Source organism: Monodon monoceros, unplaced genomic scaffold, assembly GCF_005190385.1.
Source record: "Monodon monoceros isolate NGI ecotype Baffin Bay Population unplaced genomic scaffold, NGI_Narwhal_1 Super_Scaffold_13, whole genome shotgun sequence".
NCBI lineage: Eukaryota > Metazoa > Chordata > Mammalia > Artiodactyla > Monodontidae > Monodon > Monodon monoceros.
The window spans coordinates 69,142,524-69,166,074 of NW_021703769.1; the positions used below are offsets into that span (position 1 = coordinate 69,142,524).

The 23,551-nt window shown below is 43.6% G+C and overlaps 1 protein-coding gene across 3 annotated transcripts in view; it reads left to right on the forward strand.

The window, feature by feature from the left end:
- Positions 1–13,091: 13,091 nt before the first annotated feature.
- The window catches only part of IL21R (interleukin 21 receptor), a 33,307-nt gene continuing 22,847 nt past the window's right edge, over positions 13,092–23,551 (forward strand). Inside the window, exons 1-2 of one of the 3 annotated variants that reach the window (XM_029220461.1) lie at positions 13,705–14,378; positions 14,602–14,926. In XM_029220461.1, coding sequence (XP_029076294.1) covers positions 14,882–14,926 — 45 coding nt within the window. In that variant the 5' untranslated portion in view covers positions 13,705–14,378; positions 14,602–14,881. Of the gene's footprint in view, positions 13,645–13,704; positions 14,927–23,551 lie in introns of those variants that run through there. The other 2 variants (XM_029220463.1, XM_029220462.1) reach the window with 2 other exon arrangements.

The window sequence follows — 23,551 nt, forward strand, 5'->3', positions numbered from 1 at the left end:
TTATACCTTTCTAAGAATTTGTCCATTTCTTCCAGGTTGTCCATTTTATTGGCATGTAGTTGCTTGTAGTAGTCTCTTAGGATGCTTTGTGTTTCTGCAGTGTCCATTGTAACTTCTCCTTTTTCAATTCTAATTTTATTGATTTTAGTCCTCTCCCTCTTTTTCTTGATGAGTCTGGCTAATGGTTTATCAATTTTGTTTATCTTCTTGAAGAACCAGCTTTTAGTTTTATTGATCTTTGCTATTGTTTTATTTGTTTCTATTTCATTTATTTCTGCTCTGATCTTTATGGTTTCTTTCCTTCTACTAAATTTGGGTTTTGTTTTTTCTTCTTTCTCTAGTTCCTTTAGGTGTAAGGTTAGATTGTTTATTTGAGATTTTTCTTGTTTCTTGAGGTAGGCTTGTATTGCTATAAACTTCCCTCTTAGAACTGCTTTTGCTGCATCCCATAGGTTTTGGATAGTCGTGTTTTCATTGTAATGTGTCTCTAGGTATTTTTTTATTTCCTCTTTGATTTCTTCAGTGATCTCTTGGTTATTTAGTAGTGTACTGTTTAGCCTCCATGTTTTTGTGTTTTTTACGTTTTTTTCCCTTTAATTGATTTCTAATCTCATAGTGTTGTGGTCAGAAAAGATGCTTGATATGATTTCGATTTTCTTAAATTTACTGAGCCTTGATTTGTGACCCAAGATGTGATCTATCCTGGAGAATGTTCCATGTGCACTTGAGAAGAAAGTGTAATCTGCTCTTTTTGGATGGAATGTCCTATAAATATCAATTAAATCTATCTGGTCTATTGTGTCATTTAAAGCTTGTGTTTCCTTATTAATATTCTGTCTGGATGATCTGTCCATTGGTGTAAGTGAGGTGTTAAAGTCCCCCACTATTATTGTGTCACTGTTGATTTCCTCTTTTATAGCTGTTAGCAGTTGCCTTATGTATTGTGGTGCTCCTATGTTGGGTGCGTATATATTTATAATTGTTATATCTTTTTCTTGGATTGATCCCTTGATCATTATGTAGTGTCCTTCCTTGTCTCTTGTAACATTCTTTATTTTAAAGTCTATTTTATCTGATATGAGTATTGCTACTCCAGCTTTCTTTTGATTTCCATTTGCATGGAATATCTTTTTCCATCCCGTCACTTTCAGTCTGTATGTGTCCCTAGGTCTGAGGTGGGTCTCTTGTAGACAGCATATATATGGGTCTTGTTTTTGTATCCATTCAGCAAGCCTGTGTCTTTTGGTTGGAGCATTTAATCCATTCACGTTTAAGGTAATTGTCTATATGTGTGTTCCTATGACCATTTTCTTAATCGTTTTGGGTTTGCTTTTGTAGGTCCTTTTCTTCTCTTGTGTTTCCCACTTAGAGAAGTTCCTTTAGCATTTGTTGTAGAGCTGGTTTGGTGGTGCTGAATTCTCTTAGCTTTTGCTTGTCTGTAAAGCTTTTGATTTCTCCGTCGAAGCTGAATGAGATCCTTGCTGGGTAGAGTAATCTTGGTTGTAGTTTCTTCCCTTTCATCACTTTAAATATATCATGCCACTCTCTTCTGGCTTGTAGAGTTTCTGCTGAGAAATCAGCTCTTAACCTTATGGGAGTTCCCTTGTATGTTATTTGTCATTTTTCCCTTGTTGCTTTCAATAATTTTTCTTTGTCTTTCATTTTTTGTCAATTTGATTACTTTGTGTCTTGGCATGTTTCTCCTTGGGTTTATCCTGCCTGGGACTCTCTGCACTTCCTGGACTTGGATGGTTATTTCCTTTCCCATGTTAGGGAAGTTTTCGACTATAATCTCTTCAAATATTTTCTTGGGTCCTTTCTGTCTCTCTTCTCCTTCTGGGACCCTTATAATGTGAATGTTGTTGCATTTAATGTAGTCCCAGATGTCTCTTAGGCTGTCTTCATTTCTTTTCATTCTTTTTTCTTTATTCTGTTCTGTGGCAGTGAATTCCACCATCTGTCTTCCAGGTCACTTATCCGTTCTTCTGCCTCAGTTATTCTGCTATTGATTCCTTCTAGTGTATTTTTCATTTCAGTTATTGTATTGTTCATCTGTGTTTGTTTGTTCTTTAATTCTTCTAGGTGTTTGTTCTTTAACTCTTCTAGGTCTTTGTTAAACATTTCTTGCATCTTCTCAACCTTTGCCTCCATTCTTTTTCCGAGGTCCTGGATCATCTTCACTATCATTACTCTGAATTCTTTTTCTGGAAGGTTGCCTATCTCCACTTCATTTAGTTGTTTTTCTGGGGTTTTATCTTGTTCCTTCATCTGGTGCAAAGTCCTCTGCCTTTTCATTTTGTCTGTCTTTCTGTGAATGTGGTTTTCCTTCCACAGGCTGCAGAATTGTAGTTCTTCTTGCTTCTGCTGTCTGCTCTCTGGTGGATGAGGCTATCTAAGAGGCTTGTGCAAGCTTCCTGATGGGAGGGACTGGTGGTGGGTAGAGCTGGGTGTTGCTCTGGTGGGCAGAGCTCAGTAAAACTTTAATCCGCTTGACTACTGATGGGTGGGGCTGGGTTCTCTCCCTGTTGGTTGTTTGGCCTGAGGCAACCCAACACTGGAGCCTACCTGGGCTCTTTGGTGGGGCTAATGGCAGACTTTGAGAGGGCTCACGCCAAGGAGTACTTCCCAGAACTTCTGCTGCCAGTGTCCTTGTCCCCACGGTGAGCCACAGCCACCCCCCGCCTCTGCAGGAGACCATCCAACACAAGCAGGTAGGTCTGGTTCAGTCTCCCCCGGGGTCACTGCTCCTTCCCCTGGGTCCCGATGCACACACTACTTTGTGTGTGCCCTCCAAGAGTGGAGTCTCTGTTTCCCCCAGTCTTGTCAAAGTCCTGCAATCAAACCCCACTAGCCTTCAAAGTCTGATTCTGTAGAAATTCCTCCTCCATTGCCGGACCCCCAGGTTGGGAAGCCTGACGTAGGGCTCATAACCTTCACTCCAGTGGGTGGACTTCGGTGGTATAAGTGTTCTCCAGTTTGTGAGTAACCGACCCAGCAGTTATGGGATTTGATTTTATTGTGATTGTGCCCCTCCTACTGTCTCACTGCAGCTTCTCCTTTGTCTTTGGATGTGGGGTATCTTTTTTGGTGAGTTCCCGTGTCCTCCTGTCGATGATTGTTCAGCAATTAGTTGTGATTCCGGTGCTGTCGCAAGAGGGAGTGAGCGCATGTCCTTCTACTCCTCAATCTCTCTACACTGTGGTTCTAATATGAGGAAGAAGGGCAGGAAGGAAGCTGGGAGGCAATTAGCAGTGGCTGCAATTTGCCCTGCAGCCAACGTTGGAGCCTCACCCTCATTCTCTCAGCTCTACACACTGAGGGGTTCTTATTGCAAATACTTGCAACTAGTAGCCCGAAGGCTTACTTTTGGCTGCAGGTACACACAGGAGGGCAGCTGAACTGCCCCTGGAAGCAGCCCTCTACTAATGGCAGTTGGGGTCCTAGTGAAGAAATACCCCAGCTTCCTTGCTCCTCGTCTGGGACAAGTTGGAGAAATTAACTGGATTAAGTTCCAGTTGCCACAGCACTAACCCGCTCTTCGAGCTCCCTGTTGGCTTCCTGCCCTGCCGTGCCTCACTTGCTGACTCGCCTGCAAATGTTTTCTGGGCTCACCTCTCAAATCCATCACGTGCACTTGAATCCTTGTCTTATAAATTGCTTCTGGCTCCGCAACAAGAGAAGCCACCGCAATGAGAAGCCTGCGCACCACAACGAAGAGTAGCCCCCGCTCGCCGCATCTAGAGAAAGCCTGCGTGCAGCAACGAAGACCCAATGCAGCCAAAAATTAATTAATTAATTAATTAAAAAGAAATTGCTTCTGGGGGAACCCAACCAAGACATCCTTCCTGCCTCAAACAGCAATAATGTGATCCGTGGCTGGGCAATCTGATCAGCCCACCAGGGAGACTAATTTGAGGAGGAGATTTAGAAAATTCTAAGACGTTATTATCATGCGCTTGGATGCGAGTCCTGTTTGGTCCACAGCCTCAAACACACCAAGGTGAGTCTTGAAAGCAGGATAACCGTTTCCCTTCTGTGTTACTCGTAACTGAGGGCACCGTTTATTAGTTTTACCTTTATATTCAGCCACTGCTCTTGAAATAAAGCCACTGTAACAGCGTAACAGAATGAAAAGATGCTTCCAAGTCTCAGCCACATGTGTGTACAGCCCAGCCCTCCTGCCACCACCCTCTAGATGTTACCTTCTGCTATGGTGAGTTCTCAGTGTAACACCTCCTGCCCTTCCTTGGCTAGAGTCCTTAGCCGACCATTCGGTCCATCAGAGGAGCCCTACAATGTTGGGTCTCAAAAGGAAATGGATGCGGAAGGAGGTTCCTGAGAGAGATTTTAAAAGATGTAAATAAATGGAGAGCTAGTTCATGGGCATGGATTGGAAGATACAATATTTTTAAGCTGGCACATCTCCCCCAATTGATCTATAGATTCGACACAATCCTTGTCAAAATCCCAGAAGATATTTTTGCAGAAACTAACAAGCTAATCCTAAAATTTATACAGAAATCCAAAGGAACCAGAATAGGCAAAACAATTCTGAAAAAGCAAAATAAAGTTGCATGACTTTCACTTCCCAATTTCAAAACTTGCTACAAAGCTACTGTAATCCCAGACCTACTAGAGAATGGACTTGAGGATATAGGGAGGGGGAAGGGTAAGCTGTGACAAAGTGAGAGAGTGGCATGGACATACATACACTACCAAACGTAAAACAGATAGCTAGCGGGAAGCAGCCGCCTAGCACAGGGAGATCAGCTCAGTGGTTTGTGACCACCTAGAGGAGTGGGATAGGGAGGGTGGGAGGGAGTGAGACGCAAGAGGGAAGAGATATGGGAACATATGTACATGTATAACTGATTCACTTTGTTATGAAGCAGAAACTAACACACCATTGTAAAGCAATTATACTCCAATAAAGATGTTTATAAAAAAAATTTTTTAAAAAGCTACTGTAATCCAGACAGTGTGGTACTGACACACAGATAGACTTAAAGCAATGGAACAGAATAGAGAGTACAAAAATAAACCCATACATTTATAGTTAATTAATTTTCAAAATAGGTGCCAAGGTAATTCCATGGGGAAAAGATAATCGTTTTAACGTATTATGCTGGGACAATTGGATATTCACATGCAAAAAGATAAATTTAGATTATCTCACACTATACACAAACATTAACTCAAAATGAACCATGGTGCTAAACATAAGAACTAAAACAAACTTTTAGAAGAAAACATAAGGAGAATTTTTGTTACCTTGGGCCAGGCACATTGCTCTTAGACATGCACCAAAAGTGCAATCCACAGAAGGGAAAAATAATTGGTAGATTGCACTTTAATAAACTTTAAAATGTAGAGAATTTCAAGGCTCAGTCTTTCCACTGACACAAGCATTAAGCTGGCAAAACCTGTGAGAATCAACTTTTTTTCCTGGAATCTAATCAAAACTGAAAAGCAACCAGGGGGCCTCTTTGATGAAGAAAGAGACTCAGTATTTGCTAAGAATGTATTGTGGCATTTTTGCTTATCTGCTTACTACTTCCTATTCCCCAGCTCAGTCGGGGGGGTGGGGTGGGAACAGTGGTCTGCATTTTGGGTGTGATTTGCTAGAACAGGAAAGGGCAATACAGACCTTGTTCTCAAAGAATTGTGGTTGTACCTTTTGATCTGTCTGGTAGCTTCCTGAGGGATTGGCTTGGGCATTTGCCTTCGTTGTGCCACCCCTTTGAGACTCTTTCAAGACTGGAGCTGCTTCCTAGGTAGTGTCTGTTGAAATAATTTAAAGACATATACTGCCCAACTGGGGCAAGGGGTGATGGACAGAGCAAGCACAGACAGACCAAAAAGCCTGGGAAGGAGGAGGCTGGAGAGGAAAATACAAAGGCATTGAAAGGCTTCCACATATACCAGGGAATCTGGAATGCAGTGTGTACTCCCAGGGCTGAATGCAGCACAGAAAAGATCTGAGAAGACCCTAGGTTTGCACCTCTGGCTAATCTTTGGATTCTTCACAAGCAGGTGAAACACTAAGGTGAAACCTAAAATGCAGTTATAGTCAGCCTGGCTAAGCATTGAAGAAGTGTCCCAGCTCAGAGCCAATCTCTAAAGACTGAGAAAGTAGTTTTTGTTCTGTGTGCCTTATTCATTTTGGCTCTAGGTGTTTAAGGAAATCTCTATCAGATCGCTGGCTGACTGCCAAGATAATGGAATGGAGTGGAGACCTCAGTGAATATACAACAAGGAATAATACGGTATTTGCAAAAATAGATTGGAAAAGTCACTAAACAAATGGATGGCTGCAGCCAAAGCAAACAACAAAAGCAAACCCTGTTGGGGCAGAGGGGCAAGGGAGAATCTAATTTCCAGAGTTATCACATTACAATGTTCAAGATGTCCAGTTTTCAACAATAACAATAACAATAAGGCATAAAAGACATAGGAAAGCATGGCCCATTCACAAGGAAAACACAAACCAAAAAGGAAAACGACAGAAACTGTCCCCGAGGAAATCCAGACATTGGGCTTACTAGATAAAGATTTTAAATCTGGTGTCTTAAATATGCACAAAATGCTAAAGGAAACCATGGATGAAGAACTAAGGGAAACCAGAATGATGTATGAACAAATAGAAAATATTAATAAAAAGAAATTATACAAAGGAACCAAATAGAAATTCTGGAGCTGAAAAGTAAACACTGAAATGAGAAATTTACCAGAGGGGTTCAACATCAGATTTGCAGCAGGCAGAACAAAGAATCAGTGGCTTGAAGATAAGCAAATTGAAATTATCCAGTTTGAGGTGCATAAAGGAAAAAAAGAGTGAAGAAAAGTGAACAGAGCCTAACGGACTTGTAGGGCCCCATTAAGTATAACAACCTATGATTTATAAGAGTCCCAGAAGGAGAGGAGGGAAAGGGCCAGAGAGAATATCTGAATGGCCTCCACCATGTGTTACTACAAATCAGTAACCTAACTGTACACCTTAAGGAACTAGAAACAGAAGAGCAAATTAAACCCAAAACTGGCAGAGGAAAGAAATAAAAACGATTAAAGTGGAGACAAATGAAACAAAGTATAGAAAAACAGTGAAGAGGGTCAACAAAACCAAGAGTTGTTTCTTTGAAAAGATCAACAAAATTGACACACCTTTAGCTGAACTAAGCAAAAAACAGAAGATGCAACAGACTAAAATTAGAAATGGAAATGAGGCCATTATTACCAACCTTACAGAAAAATGATTATAAGAGAATAAAAATTGTATGTCAAAAATTAGATAACCTAATTATCCATTTAGAAATGGAAAGACACCTAAAATGACATAAATTACCAAAACTGACTCAAAAAAAAGAAAGAAAATCTAAACAGATACGTAAGAAAAAAATAGTTGAATCAATAATCAAAAACCTCTTAACGAAGAAAAGTCCAGAGTCAGAAATGCTTCACTGATAACTTTTACCAAACATTTAAGGAAGAATTAACATCAATCCTTCTCAAACTCTTCGACAAAATAGAAGAGGAGGGAATACTCCCTAAGTCATTCTATAATACCAAAGCCAGATAAAAGCAGCAGAAGAAAAGAAAACTACATTATGTGCCAATGTCCTTTATGAATACAGATGTAAAATCTTCAACAAAATACCAGCAAACTGAATCCTATCGCATGTTAAGAGGATTATACACCATGACCAAGTAGGGTTTTCCCAGGAATTCAAGGGTTGTTCAACATAAAATTAATCAATGTAGCACACCACATTAATAAAATGAAGGAAAACCCACATGCTGATCTCAACTGATGCAAAAAAAGAGAAGCATTTGATTAAATTCAATACCCCTTCATGATAAAAAAAACACTTAGCAAACTAGGAATAGAATGGAAGTCCCTCAACGTCATAAAGGCCATATGTGAAAAACCCACAGTTAACATCACACATGATGAATGATACACCAAAAGCTTTTCCCCTGAGATCAGAAAGAAGGGTGCCTGCTGTCACCACTGCTATTCAACATCGCACTGAAGGATTTTGCCAGAGCAATTCAGCAAGAAAAAGAAATAAAAGAAACTGGAAAGGAAGAGGTAAAATACCACTATTTGCAGATGACATAATACTATAGCTAGAAAATCCTTAAGAATTCACCAAAAAATTATTAGAGCTAATAAACAAATTAAGCAAAATGGCAGGGTACAAGATTAACACAAAAGTTAGCTGTGTTTATATACACTAACAATGAACAATCCAAAAAGGAAATCAAGAAAACAATTCCATATATAATAGTATCAAAAATAATAATATACTTAGGAATAGATTTAACCAAGGAGGTGAAAGACTTATACACTGGAAACTACAAAACATTGCTGAAAGAAATTAAAGATCTAAGTAAATGAAAAAGCATCCCATGTTCATGTAATGGAAGAATTAGCATTGTTAAGATGGCACTTTTTCTCAAACAACATCTAGATTCAGTGCAATCCCTGCCAAAACCCCAATAACCTTTTGTTCTTTCAGAAATGGAAAAGTTGATCCTAAAATTCATATGAAATTGCATAGGACCCAGAATAGCCAAAACAATCTTTAAAAAGAACAACAAAGTTGGAGGGCTCAAACTCCCAATTTCAGAACTTACTACAAATCTACAGTAATCAAAACAGTGTAATACTGGCATAAGGACAGAAATAGAGATCAATGGAATTTAATCAAGAGTCTAGAAATAAATCCATGCATGTATGGACAGTGACTTTTGACAAGGATGCCAAGACAATTCAATGGGGAAAGAACAGTCTCTTCAACAAGCAGGTGCTGGGACAACTGGATATCTACATACATGGATCCTTACATCATATACAAAAATCAATATAAAGTGGATTAGAGACTTAAATATAAGAGCTAACAAAATAAAACTCTTAGAGGAAGGTATAAGGGTATATCTTCATGTCCTTAGATTTGGTGATAGACTCATAGACATGACACCAAGAGCATGGGCACCAAAAGAACAAAAGAGATAAATTGTACTTCATAAACATTAAAAACTATAAGAAAGTGAAAAGATGACCACAGAATGGGAGAAAGTATTTGCAAATCATATATCTGATAAGGGTCTAGTATCCTGAATATATAAAGAACTCTTACAACTCAACAACAAAATGACAAACAATCTGTCTTAGTCTGTTTGGGCTGCTATAACAAAATCCAGTAGACTAGGTGGCTTATTAACAACAGAATTTACTTCTCACAGTTCTGGAGACTGGGAAGTCCAACATCAAGGTGCCAGCAGATTCGATAGAGCCCGCTTCCTTGTTTATAGACTGTTGTATCCTCACAGGGCAGAAGGAGTAACTTATCTTTCTAGTGTCTTGTTCATAAGGGCACTATTCGCATTCATGAAGGCTCTGCCCTCATGACCTAATCATCTCTCAGAGGCCCCACCTTCTAATACCATTACATTTGAGGGGTAGGGTTTCCACATGTGATTATGGGGGAGAACAGACAGTCTATAGCACAGCCCAAGTTAAAAACAGGCAAAGGACTTGAATAGATATTTCTCCAAAGAAGGTGTATAAATGACTACCAAGCACACGAAAATATGTTCAACACCATTAACCATTAGGGAAATGCAAAGCAAAACCACAATAAGATACCACTTTATACACACCAAGATGGCTCTAGTAAAAAAAAAAAAGGAAAATAGTAAGTGTTGGCAATGACGTGGAGAAATTGGAGTTCTCATACATTACTGGTGGCAGTGTAAAATGGTGTGGCTGCTGTGGAAATCTGTTTGTCAGCTCTTCGGTAAGTTAAACATAGAATGACCCAGCAATCCACTCCTGGGTGTATATCCGCAAGATTTGAAATGCAGGTCTGCACATAGATTTGCACGGATATGTTCATAGCCGTATTATTCGTAATAGAGATAAAGTGAACACAATCCAGCTTCCACCAGCTGATGAATGGATTAACCAAATGTAGCATATCTGTGCAATGGAGTATTACTCGGGCATAAAAATGAATGAAGTACATGCTACCACACAGAAGAAACTCACACACGTTACGCAAAAGAAAAGAAAGCAGACACAAAAGACCACATGCGTGATTCAATTTATACAGAATACCCAGAAAAGAAAAAGGAAAATCAGTAGAGACAGAAAGGAGATTACTGGGGCTGGGAGTGGGAACGGGATTGACTGCAAACAGGAACAAGGGACCTTTTTGGAAATGTTCAAAAAATTAGATAGCAGTGATGGTTGCAAAGCTCAGTAAACTTACTAAAAATCATTGAATTGTACACTTACAATGGGTGAATTTTATGCTGTGTAAATTATACCTCAATAAAGCTGTTAAAATAAAAAAGAGGAAATGGGTTGAAGGAGGGGCTGTGTCAATTATTTTTTTCCCAGTAGTCCCCTTGGCTGAAATGCAGATTTAACCACTTCCTCCCCACTGACCAGCTTTAAATACTCAGGGGTGTTGGGAGGGTGTTGAGAGATCTTATTTCACCCTCTTCTGAGACCTCCTGGGCCACATTCATGAGACAGGAACTGACCTAGAGGGGTCCCTTAAGGGACCCTTCCCTCAACACAGATCTATTTCTAAGGGGACTCAGTTTCACCCCAAAGGACATGGCAGCTGTTAACTTTCCATCTCCAAAAGCATCTACTTTTTAAACACAAAGGGTTAAGTTGCCACTGCTGCATCTTACCCACTCCCTAAATCATGGCTGGAGCACTCTTTTGAAAATGTAGATTGGATTAAGCCACTCCTCTGATGAAACCTCAGATGACATCCAATTTCCCTTGGAGCCAAATCTACCTTCTTCACCCCATCCTGCAAGGTCCTAGGTGGTGTGCAGGATGTGGGACTTCCATGACTCCGTCTCCTAGCATTCCTTTGCTTGTTCACTCTATTCCCCACACTGTTCCCAAGTTCCTGGAGCGAGCCACACTCCCTCCCACCTCAGTGCCTTTGCACTTGCAGGACCCTCTGCCTAAAATGCTTCCCCTGTGGCTGGGGTATTTCTTACCATCCAGGGTGCCCCCTCTGTGTCACTACCTAGACCTCTCATCTGTTTTCTATGACAGTATAATTTGCATTTAGTTTGTCCATTACTTCTTTTTGTCTGTCTCTCCCCACCAGAATACAGGCTCCATGAGGGCCACCACTCTTGTGTATTTCTGGAGAATGTCCCCAGTACCTAGCCAAGGGCATGTTCAGTGTCGGCCGATAGAAGGCCGGAAGGAGAGAATGGGTGCGTGGGTAGAAGAATGCAAGAGGGGGTGGGTGGGTGAATGGGTGGGTGGAAGGCAGGCAGCTGGGAGGGAGGGTGGGAAGAGGGACTGAATATCCCTGGGTTAACATACATCCAGAAGCAGTGTAGTGCAGTGATCAAGAATGTAAACTCAGGAGCCCAAATGACTGAGTTCAAATCTCATCTCCACCAGCATCAGCTGTGTGACCTTGAACAAGTCACTTAACCTCTCTGAGCCTTGGTTTCCTTATCTGTAAAATAGGGATGATGTCGATGATGGTAATAATAACTACCTTCTCATGTTATTCTGAGGTTTAAGTGAGGTGATACACCTTTAAAGTCCTTAAAACCCTGGCACAGAATCAGCTTTCAGCAAATATTAGCTCTTTTTTTTTTTTTTTAACTACTCCTTCTCTTGATCTTTCAACCATGGTATCAGAAAACTCACCCTGAAGATCAAGAGACAAAGAAAAGCTGGCTTCCTCTCAAGAAACGTGCTCCAGAGAATACAAGCTATTTTGGTTGTGAGGAAGAGAATCTCTTTAGGGCAAACATCTTTTGAATCGGCCACAGGGGAATTTGTACCAAGTTCCTCAGAAACAGCTAGAAAAAGAAAAAAAAAAAAGAATAAATAACAAGATGCTTTCTCTTTTTCTCTGGAGCGGTCATGTGCCTTAGCTGCAAATTATTTCCCAAAACTGAGTCAGCTGGGGAGAGATGGCATGTGTGTTTGAGCCAACCTGTGTCATTAAAACAGCACAAAACAGCCCCCATCCACCCTGGTAACATTTCAAGGATGAAGTGTTTGGGCCCATTTCCACAGCCTTAGGAATCTGATCCACCCAGGTTCAAATCCCAGCTCTGACACTTCTTGGCTAGTGTGACATGTCACCCCTCTGAACCTTGGTTTCTCCCACTGTAACATAAATAGTCATAATCTTATTTGCCTCACAGGGTTTGTAGAATAAATGAGATCACCTAGTGCCTAAAAAATGCAAGATACTAATCGTAGTAGTTGTGATAGCACCAGCTCTTTGAGGCTTGCTGGGTGTGAACTTGCTGAATTTTGTCCCCAGGTTTCATAAGTGTTTGCAAGAGACATCTGACCCTCTCACGGGCCCTTGGCTTGTCAGCAAGACAAGAATTCTCTTGAGAATTTCTTTTCTCTATTTTCTTCCTGAGTTCCCATGTGTAAAACGGCTAGGTCTCCCCATTTGACAGATGGGCAAAGCGAGGCATTCAGAGGGGTGATGTGACATGCCCAAGGGATTGTCTTCTCAAAGGCACGGAGACAGCATCCTGCTCCCTGCAGCATTGCAGCAGGAAGCCGGATTCAAAGGAAAAAGGCTCAGGGAGTCTGGGAGGGGGTCCGGAACTCAGACCTCTGCTGGGCCAGGCAGGCAGCGAGAGGAGTGAAGCCGGCCAGCGTGCAAACTCCAGAAGAGGGGCCATTGCCTCTCCATGGGACCTTGGGCAGGTCTCTGGGCTCTCATGCTTCTCTCTGAGCTGAGACCCCTGGGAACCTCGCGGGTCTCGCTGTGCCACCTCCTCCCCCCTCGGAGCTTCAGTTTCCACAGCTGGGAGAAGCGGCGGCTCACCGCCCCCCTGCCCGCCTTAAAGGTCAAGACTGTGAGGCCTGTGGGGGTCTTGTCACCCGTCCGCAGGAGGCAAACGTCACGCCGGTGGCCCCAAATGTCTTCCTAGCGGGTGACCTTTGGTGAGCAGTGGGCCTTGCCCTGGGGCCGGGCCCCCTCCCACCTCTTTCTCGCTCCCTGGGGGAGGAGCCGGCTGCTCTGTGGGCGGGGCCTGGGGAGCGGCTCACCACATCCTCCCCTTCCTCCCCACCCTGAGCACGCGGTGGGGCTGGGATGGCAGGCATCGCCTCTGGCGGACCCACTGGCGTCTCTCTGCTGAACGACCGAAGGGCTCGGGGTCCGACTGTCTGCCTGCTTCTCCCTGCGCGTGACTGACAGCCACACGGCTGTCTGTCTGTCTGCCTGGGCGGCCAGCTACCTCTTTGCTTGGCTTCTCCTGTCTGACTGGCGGGCCAGCCCTTGGCTGCTGTCAGTCCATCCCCCATGCAGCTGACCGGTCCCTGCCCAGCAACCTCTGTCTTCTGTCCGTGTGTGACCTCCTTGGGACGTGACTGATGGTTGCCTTTGCCTCTGCGTGGCCCGCCTGCCCGGAGCCCAGCTGCCGTCCGTCTGGGTGACAGGTCTTGTGCTGTCTGGTCGTTGACTTGGGGCAGGTTACAGCTTCCCACCCCAGTCCCCTGCCTGTTCTCCCAGACCCCCATCCCTCACGCCAAGCCCAGCTGCCGTCCCCTGGAAGCCCACCGGATTGCCCGAAGCACAGAGAGAATGGATTTCTGAGAAAGAAGTAGGACAGCAGGTAACTCACCTCTAGCTACCGCTCTGGAGGGGGTGGGGGGTGGGGGGGAGGTACCTTCTCTGCCCAGGAAGACGTGCAGGGGTCCTGTGGCCTCATCACACCTGGGGACAGTTCACCTGCCTGGCGTGCCTCTCTGTGGGTCTGCAAGAGGCCCCAGGGACATAGAGGCAGAGGCATAGGCATGGCTGAGATGACCCCCTGAGGCTGTGGAAACCAGCCTCCAAAAGGCAGGGGCTGGGGAGGGAAAGCTGGTTCCAGACTGAACATGATGTGACAGTCATCATGGTTCTGGGCAGCTGAGCCGGGCAGGGGTGGGCATGAGTGTGACGGGGTCTGTTTGGGGAAGTGGGTAGGCATCGACTTTGTACCAGGTTCTGTGTTTTATCTCCTTTATTTTATCTAAATCCTTTAAGATGCGTTGGTGTGCCCATTTCACAGATAAATACAGGTTCTGAGAGGTAGAGTAATTTTCCCAAGGTGACTCAACCAGTACGTAGCAGGGTCGGCAGGTGACTTGGAGGCTGGTCCTGCCCTCCACATGCTGTCTCCTCATCTTTCTTCTGAAAACACGGCGGATATGCTGATCCTGAGAGGCAAATCCGTTCTGTGTGTGCAGAGGAGAGGGGAATGAGGAGACTCAAGGAGGCTGAGCCTTGAAGGATGGGTTGAATTTTGACTTGGAGAAAAAAGGGGGAAGGAAGAAACAGGCAGACACACTCCTGGCAGAGGAGCAGGTGAGTAAACGCCTGGAGGGGAACTTAGGATCCAGAGGACCCAGGGCAGGTGGGGCATTAAAAAGTCAGGGGCTGCTCCTGGGAGGACATCTGCTTTCCCCTGGGGGAAAGTGCGGGGGTTTTAGAAGCACATGGTAGAGTGGGGAAAACCTGGCGGGTTCAAAATCCAGCCATGCGGCTTCCTGGCTGGGTGAACTTGGGCAAGTTTCTCTGCTTCTTCTAGCCTCGCGGAGCCTCGGTTTTCTCATCTGTGAAATGGGGAGAATGGCAGCTCCGTCCTTGTAGGGCTGGTTGTGAGGATTCGAGGGAATGAAAATATCAAAGCTGCTGGCTGGGGTCCTGCCCAGGAAGGGAGTTTGCATCATGAGGAGGCTGGAGCCTGTGGAGGAGAAAGGCCAGTTTCCAAGAGCCATGGAAGGTGCAGGGACACACTCGGGAACGTGCAGTCGGTCCCACCTCCCTCAGCCGCCTGGGTTCTGGTCCTCCCGGGGCCAGCGCTCAGCATGCAACAGGCGTGTGAAGCTCTCCCATCATCTTCACAACACCAGGTGAGGCTGGTGGCCTCATTCAGCCCATTTCACAGATGAGGAGACTGCCCCTCAGTGAGGAGAAGCTTGCCCCAGGTCAGCTGTGACCGTAAGATGCAGAGCTGGGTTTGGAACCCCAGGGTGGCAACCTGCTGGACAGGATAACAGAAAAGCAAGAGTCATAGTCCTGGGGCACCTTCTGAGAGGGGCATTGGATCAAGGGGGCTGGGCAGACCCCAGAGCGGGAGCCCCGATCACCTGTTCCCCATGGTGGGTTCAGCAGAAGCCCTAGTCTTGTCCGCCCCACACCTGGCAGGGAGTCTGGATACTCACATCCCCGCAGTGGAGGAAACTAAGAGCCTTTATGTTAGGACGTGGCCAAGACCCCGGGCCAGGAGAGGCAGGTGAACAAGACAAAGGATGTGCCCCAGATGCTGCAGGCTTCCGCCTGCCTATCAAGGAAGAGAAAGGGGTTGGAGGTGGGGACTGGAGCCCAAAGGGGCTTATAGGCAGAGGAAGGGGGCTTGCTGGAGGAGGGGCCCAGTTTAAGAGAAGATAGAACAAGTAAAGCAGGCCACCAGAAACTTTGGGAGGGACCAGCTTCTCCACAGCATCAGGACCACCCTGGGGCCTGATAAATAAATGAATGAAAGGAAGGAAGGAAGAAAGGGCATCCTTCCTCCCAGCGAGGGGAGGCAGTGCCTTGAGAACCCTGGCAGGCCAGAATTATGGCTCAACTTCTCCACACAGCTGGGAGGTCTCCACAGTCAGCTGGGGAGCCCTGTATCTGGCTCATCACCACACTACCGATTGTGATTTGGGGCTTTGAAAACAGTCAGACCTAGGTTCGAGTACCATCTCCATCACTTAGTACCTGTGTGACCTGGAGTGAGTCACTTAACCTCTCTGAACCTTTGGTTTCCTTATCTGTTATATGGAAATAAGAACGCCTATCTCGGTTTGCTGTGAGGTTTTATTCAATGTGTATTTATTGAGCACTGTCCTAGGTCCTGGGGATTCGGTGGTACACAGACAGAGCCAGTGCCATTTTGAGGGGAGAGAGCTTAGCAGTGGCTCACGAGAAATAGCAGCTACTATGTTTCACTTTAAATATCATTGGTAATAATCGTCTTGTTATTACCCAGAACACTTGGTGTAGCTTCTGGCATATACTCAGCCCTCAATAAATGATCATTCTATAATGATTCTACTCCCCCCTTTCTCAGATGGGGAAGCTGAGGCTCTGAGAGGGCTGGGGATTCCTAGGGTCACCCGGGGAGTCATGTACAAGCAGAGAAAAGAAAGCTGTGAAGACAAGGGAACAAACACTTTCTCGCGGGGGGGGTCTTCCCCCCCATCACAGCCCCTTCCTCCCCCGCTTCTCCCCTTCCGTGCCTTCTGCGGCACCCTAGCCCCCAGGGGCAGGGGAAGGGGGGCTGAGGGGAGCCCCCGCTTCATGGCTCACAGGTGGCACCGCCCCCACTTCTCACCCTGGCGCCCGGCCATAGGGACTTTTTACGGCAGCTCAAATGAGAGCTCTGAGTAAACTTGGAACTTCTGAAACAACCTGACAATATTCCCCGGGGTGTGAGCAGAGGTCCCTCTGAGGGCCCCCGATGGCCAGGCCACCTGCAAAAGGGCCCTGGCCTGCGGGTCCTCACAGCCCCCAGGAAGGATCTGGCCACTCATATCGTCCCAAGTGAGGTGGGGCAAGTGCACCAGCCTGGCTCCCTTCTCAGGCCCTGGCCGCTCCTCGCTCTGTGACCCTGGGCAAGGCTCTGGGCCTCTCTGGGCCTCTATTTCCTCATCTGCCAAGAGGGCTTGATGATGTAGCCTGGGACGGGGGCCTGCAGGCTTTCTCCAGTATGAACCAGTAACCCCCCGTCTACTTGGGCCAGGGCCAGGGCAGGCTGATGGGGGCATGCTGGGCCAGGATGGGATAAAGAGCAGGTCACCAGCCCCGCCCCCCACCTCACCCCAGCCCCCCATCCCCTCCTCATGACCTCAAGCAGCCCTGGTTGAAGCATCCTCTTTTCTCTGCCCTACAGCCAGCCCCTCCTGGTCAGGGGGGCGGGGAAATGGGGCTGGGGTGAGGTGTGGCTACCGGAGCCCAGGGAGGCTGCACAGTCTGGGTGGGGTTGCCTAGCACAGTGAAGGGCAAATAGAGATGGCACAGGAAGGAAGAGTTTGCTGGGAGTGGGGCATGCGCCTCAGCTGGGGGAGGTTGCACAGGCTGGAGAAGTTCCTGCAGGGAAAGGCCCGTCAGGCTTGGAGAGGCTGCGTGGACAGGGATTTATGGCCCGGCTGGGAGAGAGAGACGGACTAGAAGGTTCCACAGGCTCAGAGGTGGGACAGGCTGGGCAGGCCTTTCCCCTCATGTTCAGCTTCTACTGACTAAGCTGTCATCCCAGGGTCTTGGCACACCTGTCCTCAGACACCCCCAACCCACCCTTTGTCACCGCCCCCTCCCCAAACTATGTAAAAGGCAACTTGCAATACTCGCACACTTACAGTGTGCCCAGCACCCGCCTTACGCTCCCTCAGCCAGGCCAGGGCCACTGCCCCCATTCTACAAATGAGGAAACTGAGGCCCAGAAAAAAGAAAAGCCCAAGGTCCCATTATGAGTTAGAGGCAGAGCCTCCTTCTGGATCCAGGGCCACAAGGCTGGTTCTTCCCCAGCCTGAGAGCTCCGCTTTAAGAACTCGCTGTGTGACCCTGGGCAACCCAACGTCCCTCTATGACAATTTCTTGCTGCTAATCTCATGACAACGGTCATGGTCACTCAGACCCTGAAAGCTGAGGGTGTTGCCCCGGGTGGGGGGAAGTTCCTGAGGACAGTGACAAAGTGGATGGAGAAACCAAGACCTCTTGGGGGCTGCCTTGGGGCTTGCTCCTTGGAGGACTGGACACAGCAATTTGTAGCCTCTGTCACTCATTCACCATTCTTCAGCTCCTTGTTAAGTATCTGTTATGTTCCATGCCCTGTTCTCCGCACGAGGGATGCCGCGTGAACAAAATAGGTAAATTTCCCAACCTCTGGGAGCCTATGCTTCAGGATAGAGACAGGTCATAAACACAAAACCAGGAACATTTGCTAAACGAATCCTAATATTACAGTTGCCAAGAAGGAGACAAACAAAGAGGGGTGTGTGGCACCCAGAACTGCAGGGGAGACGCATTTTAGACAGAGAAGGTTGCCTCTTTAAGGAGGCAACACTGTAGCTGAAACCTGAGGATAAGAAAGTAAAGAAGCAGAGGGGGAAAGTGTTCTAGGTAGAAGGAGTGGCATGTGCACAGACCCTGAGGTGGGGGAAAAATGTTGGAGCGCTGGAGTTTTATCCTTATCAAGTGCATACAGATCCTCAGTGTGCTGAATTTAAGAAAGAAGAGTCAAAAAGAATAAGATTTATCTTTGGAGTGTACAGTCTACATGGGTTTCAACATTGAGGGTAAGCTTCAAAATCCATTATGATGGAAAGCATCTTCTTGCGTTTAGTCACTCATGTAACAAATGCTTTGAGCACCTACTGTCTTGTCAGGCACTGGTTAGCCACTGCCATTCAGCAGTAACCAAGCAACACGTGGTTCCCGCCTAGAAATTGCTCAGAATGTTGCCAGAAACACCATGAGCAGTGTGCTCTGGTGGAAGGACGGACCCCAGAGGAAGGAGTGACTCATGTCTTGGAGAGGCCAAAGAGTTACAAAGGAGATGACATTTGAACTGGCTTTTGAAGCCTGAGTAGGAAGCTGGTAGACAGCCAGGGGGAGCAGACAGTTCCGGTGGCTGAAACAGCACGTGCGAAGGTGTGAGAACCAGATGAATGGGGATGTTGTGAAGATGTCCAGATGTCGGGGATCTGGAGAACCTGGAGTCCGGGATGAAGACTAGGGACAAAGGGAATGTTGGAGGGGCAGATCCTGACATGTTTTGAATGCTGGGCTGAGGAATTTGGGGTCTTCTCTGAAGGGCAGTGGGGAGCCGTGGAGAGACATAGCTGGAATGAGGACTGGGCTGGAGGGGCCACAGCTGGAGGCAGGGAGGTCAGGGAGGAGGGCAGGAGGAGGGCAGGTGAGCAGAAGTCCTTGGAGACCAGGGACAAACTAGGAGCCCTTTCTTCTGTGTTCCGTCTCGGGAAGTCCCTCAGTCTTGACACTTCCCCTTCTGGTGACCTGTTTGGTCTTGTTTCTGGCACCGCTGGGGAGTCCCTCTTCAACAACCTCATGTCTTCTTGGTCCCTATGGAAAACGGGCCATTTTAATTTTACCACACCCCTCACCGTTCACTTTCAAACCCCAGTCCCCACCCGGGTCACACTGGAAATGATGACCGGCTTAAGGATCTGAATGAGTCCCATTCCTGAATCATCAGTGAGCAAAAGAAGATACAGGGGAACCAAGAACTTGGGTTCTTTCCAGTTTGGGGAGGTAAATAATGCTGCTGTGGGCACTCCAGTACATGTCTGCTTATGTACATGTACATTTTGCTCTTTGGTGCATAATCTAGAAATGGAATTGTTGGGTCTCCTGCTCAGCAGAAATTTTCCAAAGTGGTTGTACCAATTTACACTCCTCAGAGAAACCTGAGTAGAGATTGAGAGTTTTGATTAGTTCATATTCTTTTTAGCACTTGGAAATTTTTTTCATTTTAGTCATTCTAGGCTGATGTGTAGTGCTATCATATTGGGATATAAATTTGCATTTCTTTGATAAGTCATGATTTTAAGCCTTTTTAACATGCTTGTTGGCTGTTTGGATGTCCTCTTTTAGGAAGTGTCTGCTTAAGCTTTTTGTCCATTTAAAAACAAATTGAGTTCTGGGTTATTTATTTATAATTGTTTTGTAGGAGTTCTCTCTCTATATGTTGTATATAATTATATACATAGTTTAACATATTATATATTTATATACAATTATATAAAATATATAATTATATGAAGGAAACTATAACAGATATAGATATAATCTCCCATTTCAGTTTCTTTTCCATTCTTGTTTTTCAATTTGTCTTTTTGTTTGTGTCTTTTTTTTTTTTTTGCGGTTCCCGGGCCTCTCACTGTTGTGGCCTCTCCCATTGCGGAGCACAGGCTCCGGACGCGCAGGCTCAGCGGCCATGGCTCACGGACCCAGCCGCTCTGCGGCATGTGGGATCTTCGCGGACCGGGGCACGAACCCGTGTTCCCTGCATCGGCAGGTGGACTCTCAACCACTGAGCCACCAGGGAAGCCCTGTTTGTGTCTTTTATAAGTGAAAAAATTTCTAAATTCAAAAGGTACTTCCACTGGAGAAAAAAATGTAATTACAGTGTGACCTATTATTGTCTCCTTTTTTGAGAACAATAAAACATACCCCAATTTAATGAAGGTAGTTTACTCCATCAATCGAGCTATCTTCATCAACATTTGGCAATTTATCTGACACCTCAGTATATTAATCTATTATTGCCTGATGCATATTTTTATAGATTTTAGACTTATGCACAAGGTAATTGTGCAAGTATTTATTTCCCTTTTGATAAGCTATCTGGGAAGATACCAGGACACAAGAGGTATGATTTGTTTACCACATATTCTACTTCTCCATACTTAAAAAAAATTTTTTTAAATAAGGAAAATAGTACATAAATTTTGCAGTGTGGCTTATGACTTCTTAATATGAAACAAAGTTGGTTCTTCTTAAAACAGAGGTCAAAATTAGTATTAGTATTCAGTATCAACATATGAATGTTGATACTGAATCACGTATCCGTTGATTTCTGCAAAGTTACTTAATTTACATTCTACTTTGTAAAGGTAAATTTGTCAGAATCATACATTGCTATGTAAAATTAATATCCTCTCTATAACTGATAGTTTATTTTATGATTTAAAATTCTCCCTAGTTTCAGTGATGGTGATATAAAGTTCAAAGTGAGTATTTTAATAAGCTGTGTCATTGCTTTTAGAGAAAATGCATTGTATTCGAGTTGCAATATATTTTAGTTTCTGCAGCATTACTCAGTCTTTATAAAATTGCTGAAAACATGTTTTTGTGTACTTTTGACATACTCTTTGAATGAAAAGACATAGGCAAAGCTAGAATAAATGCAATACTCAGTGTTGGTGTAACATTATGATTTATGGAGTAATAGTCTGTTCATGAAATTTAACTACACTGAACAAGACTCTCATTGCAAGTACATACATTAAAAAGATTTTTTTTGCTGCTTTTTTGTTGTTGTTTTTGCTCAGTAATGCACCACATTTTTTTTTCTTTTTACCTTTTGATCCCCTTCACCTACTCCTCCCACCTCCCACTCCTTTCTTCTGGCAACCATCAACCTGTTCTCTGTATCTATGAACTTATTTATTATTATTATTTTTGGGTTCTACATATAAGAGAGATCATACAGTGTTTATCTTTCTCTGTCTGGCTTATTTCCCTTAGCATAATACCCTCGAAATTCATCCATGTTATTGTAAATGGCAAGATTTCATTATTTTTCATGGCTCAATAATATTCCATTGTATGTATATTCCACATCATCTTCATCCATTCATCTATTGAAGGACACTTAGTTTGTTTCCATATCTTGATTATTGTAAATAATACTGTAATGAACATAGAGGTGCAGATATATTTTTGAGATACTGATTTCATTTCCTTTGGGTATATACCCAGAAATGGAATTTCTGGATCATGTGGTAGTTCTATTTTTAATCTTTTGGGGGACCTCCATACTGTTTTCCATAGTGGCTGCACCAAATACATTTCCACCAACAGTGCACAAGTGGTCCCTTTTCTTCATATCCTTACCAATACTAGTTATTTCTTGTCTTTTTGATAATAGCCATTCTAACAAGTGTCAGGTGAAATCTCATTGTGATTTTGATTTGCATTTCCCTGATGATTAATGATGTTGAGCATTTTTTTCATGTACCTATTGTCCATCTGTATGTTCTCCTTGGAAAAATGTCTATTCAGATCTTCTGCTCATTTTAAAATCAGATTGTATGAGCTCTTTATATATTTGGCATATTAGTCCCTTATCTGATATATAATTTTCAAATATTTTCTCCCACTCAGTAGGTTGCCTTTTCATGTTGTTGATGGTTTTCTTTGCAATGCAGAAGCTTTTTACTATGATGTAGTCCCACTTCCCTATCTTTGCTTTTGTTGCTTTTGCAGTCTACTTAGAGCCTACTTATTTCTTCATAATTCAGTCTTGGCAGGTTTTTAGGAATTTATCCATTTCTTCTACATTATCAAATTTGTTGCTGTATGATTATTCATAGTTGTGTCTTATAATCAATTTTACTTCTGTGGCATCAGTTGTAATGCCTCATCTTTCTTTTCTGATTTTAGTTATTTGAATCTTCTCTTTCTTAGTCTAGCTAAAGGTTTGTCAACTTTGTTGATCTTTAGCAATATATTTTTTATATTAGTCTCAAATTCAGTGCCCTTGTTTAACAGTTATTATCTAACAGTTTATCTGTTAAGTATCTGGACTTTTTAAGATAATATCATTCCAATCCTTATAGTTTTCTAATATTTATAAATTTATTTATTTTTCTTGCCTTATTGCATTGACTAGGACCTCCAGTACAAGACATTCTTACCTTTGTCCTGCCCTAGAGGATAAAGTGTTCAATATTTGACCATTAGGGATGTTAGTTGTATATAGTGTGTGTGTGCACATGTGCGCATGCGTGTGTGCTCCCTATCAGATTAAGAGCGCTCCTTCTATTCCTGGTTTCCTGAGAGTGTTTGAAAAATCATGAATGAGTGTTGCAAATTATTAAATGTCGTATTAAAAGTTATTAAATTATTGTATAAAATTTCTTCTTTATTCTGTTTATGTGGTGAAATAGATTACTGACTTTCAAATGTCAAACTACCCTTGTATTCTTGGAATAAACCTCATGTGATAAGGCTATATAATTTACTTCTGTATATATCATCAGATTTGATTTGTTAATATTTTGTTTACAATTTTTGTAAGTATATTTATGAGATTAAACTATAATTTCACTTTATTTTAATGAAAAGTGTTGGTTTCAAGGTTACGTCTTTAATTTCAGTGATTAGTTCATACATTTAATAAAAATACTGAGGTGTTTGGGATTAAGTGTAACTTCTTGCTATTTGTTTTCCTTTTGTCCTATCTATTCTTTGTTCCTTTTCCTTCTTTGTTCCATTTCCTAGATGAATAAAGTTTTAAAAATTATTAATCTATGTTTCCTGTCTATTAGTTTGTTATATTTTCTTTTGTAACTCTTTTAGTGTTTTTCTTAGCGATTACAGCATGCGTAATTGATTTTTTTCTTTTGGAGTCTACCTTTATATTAGTATTTTTATCACTTCCCAGACAATACAGTGACCTTTAACTTTATTCACCCCTTCTTATCTTTGGGGTATCATGGTAATGTATTTTAATTCTGCATATTGTTTCAACTTCATAAGATATGATCATTATTATTTTCAGCAATCAATATTATTTATATTTATAATATTCTATTGCTCTTCATTCCTTCCTACAGTAAATTGCTTCCCATCTGAGATTATTTTCCTTTTGCCCCCAAAATTCACTTTAATATGTCTTTTGATGCAGGTCTACAGGTGACAAATCCTCTCAGCTTTTTTTTTTTTTTTGGTATAAAAAATAAAGA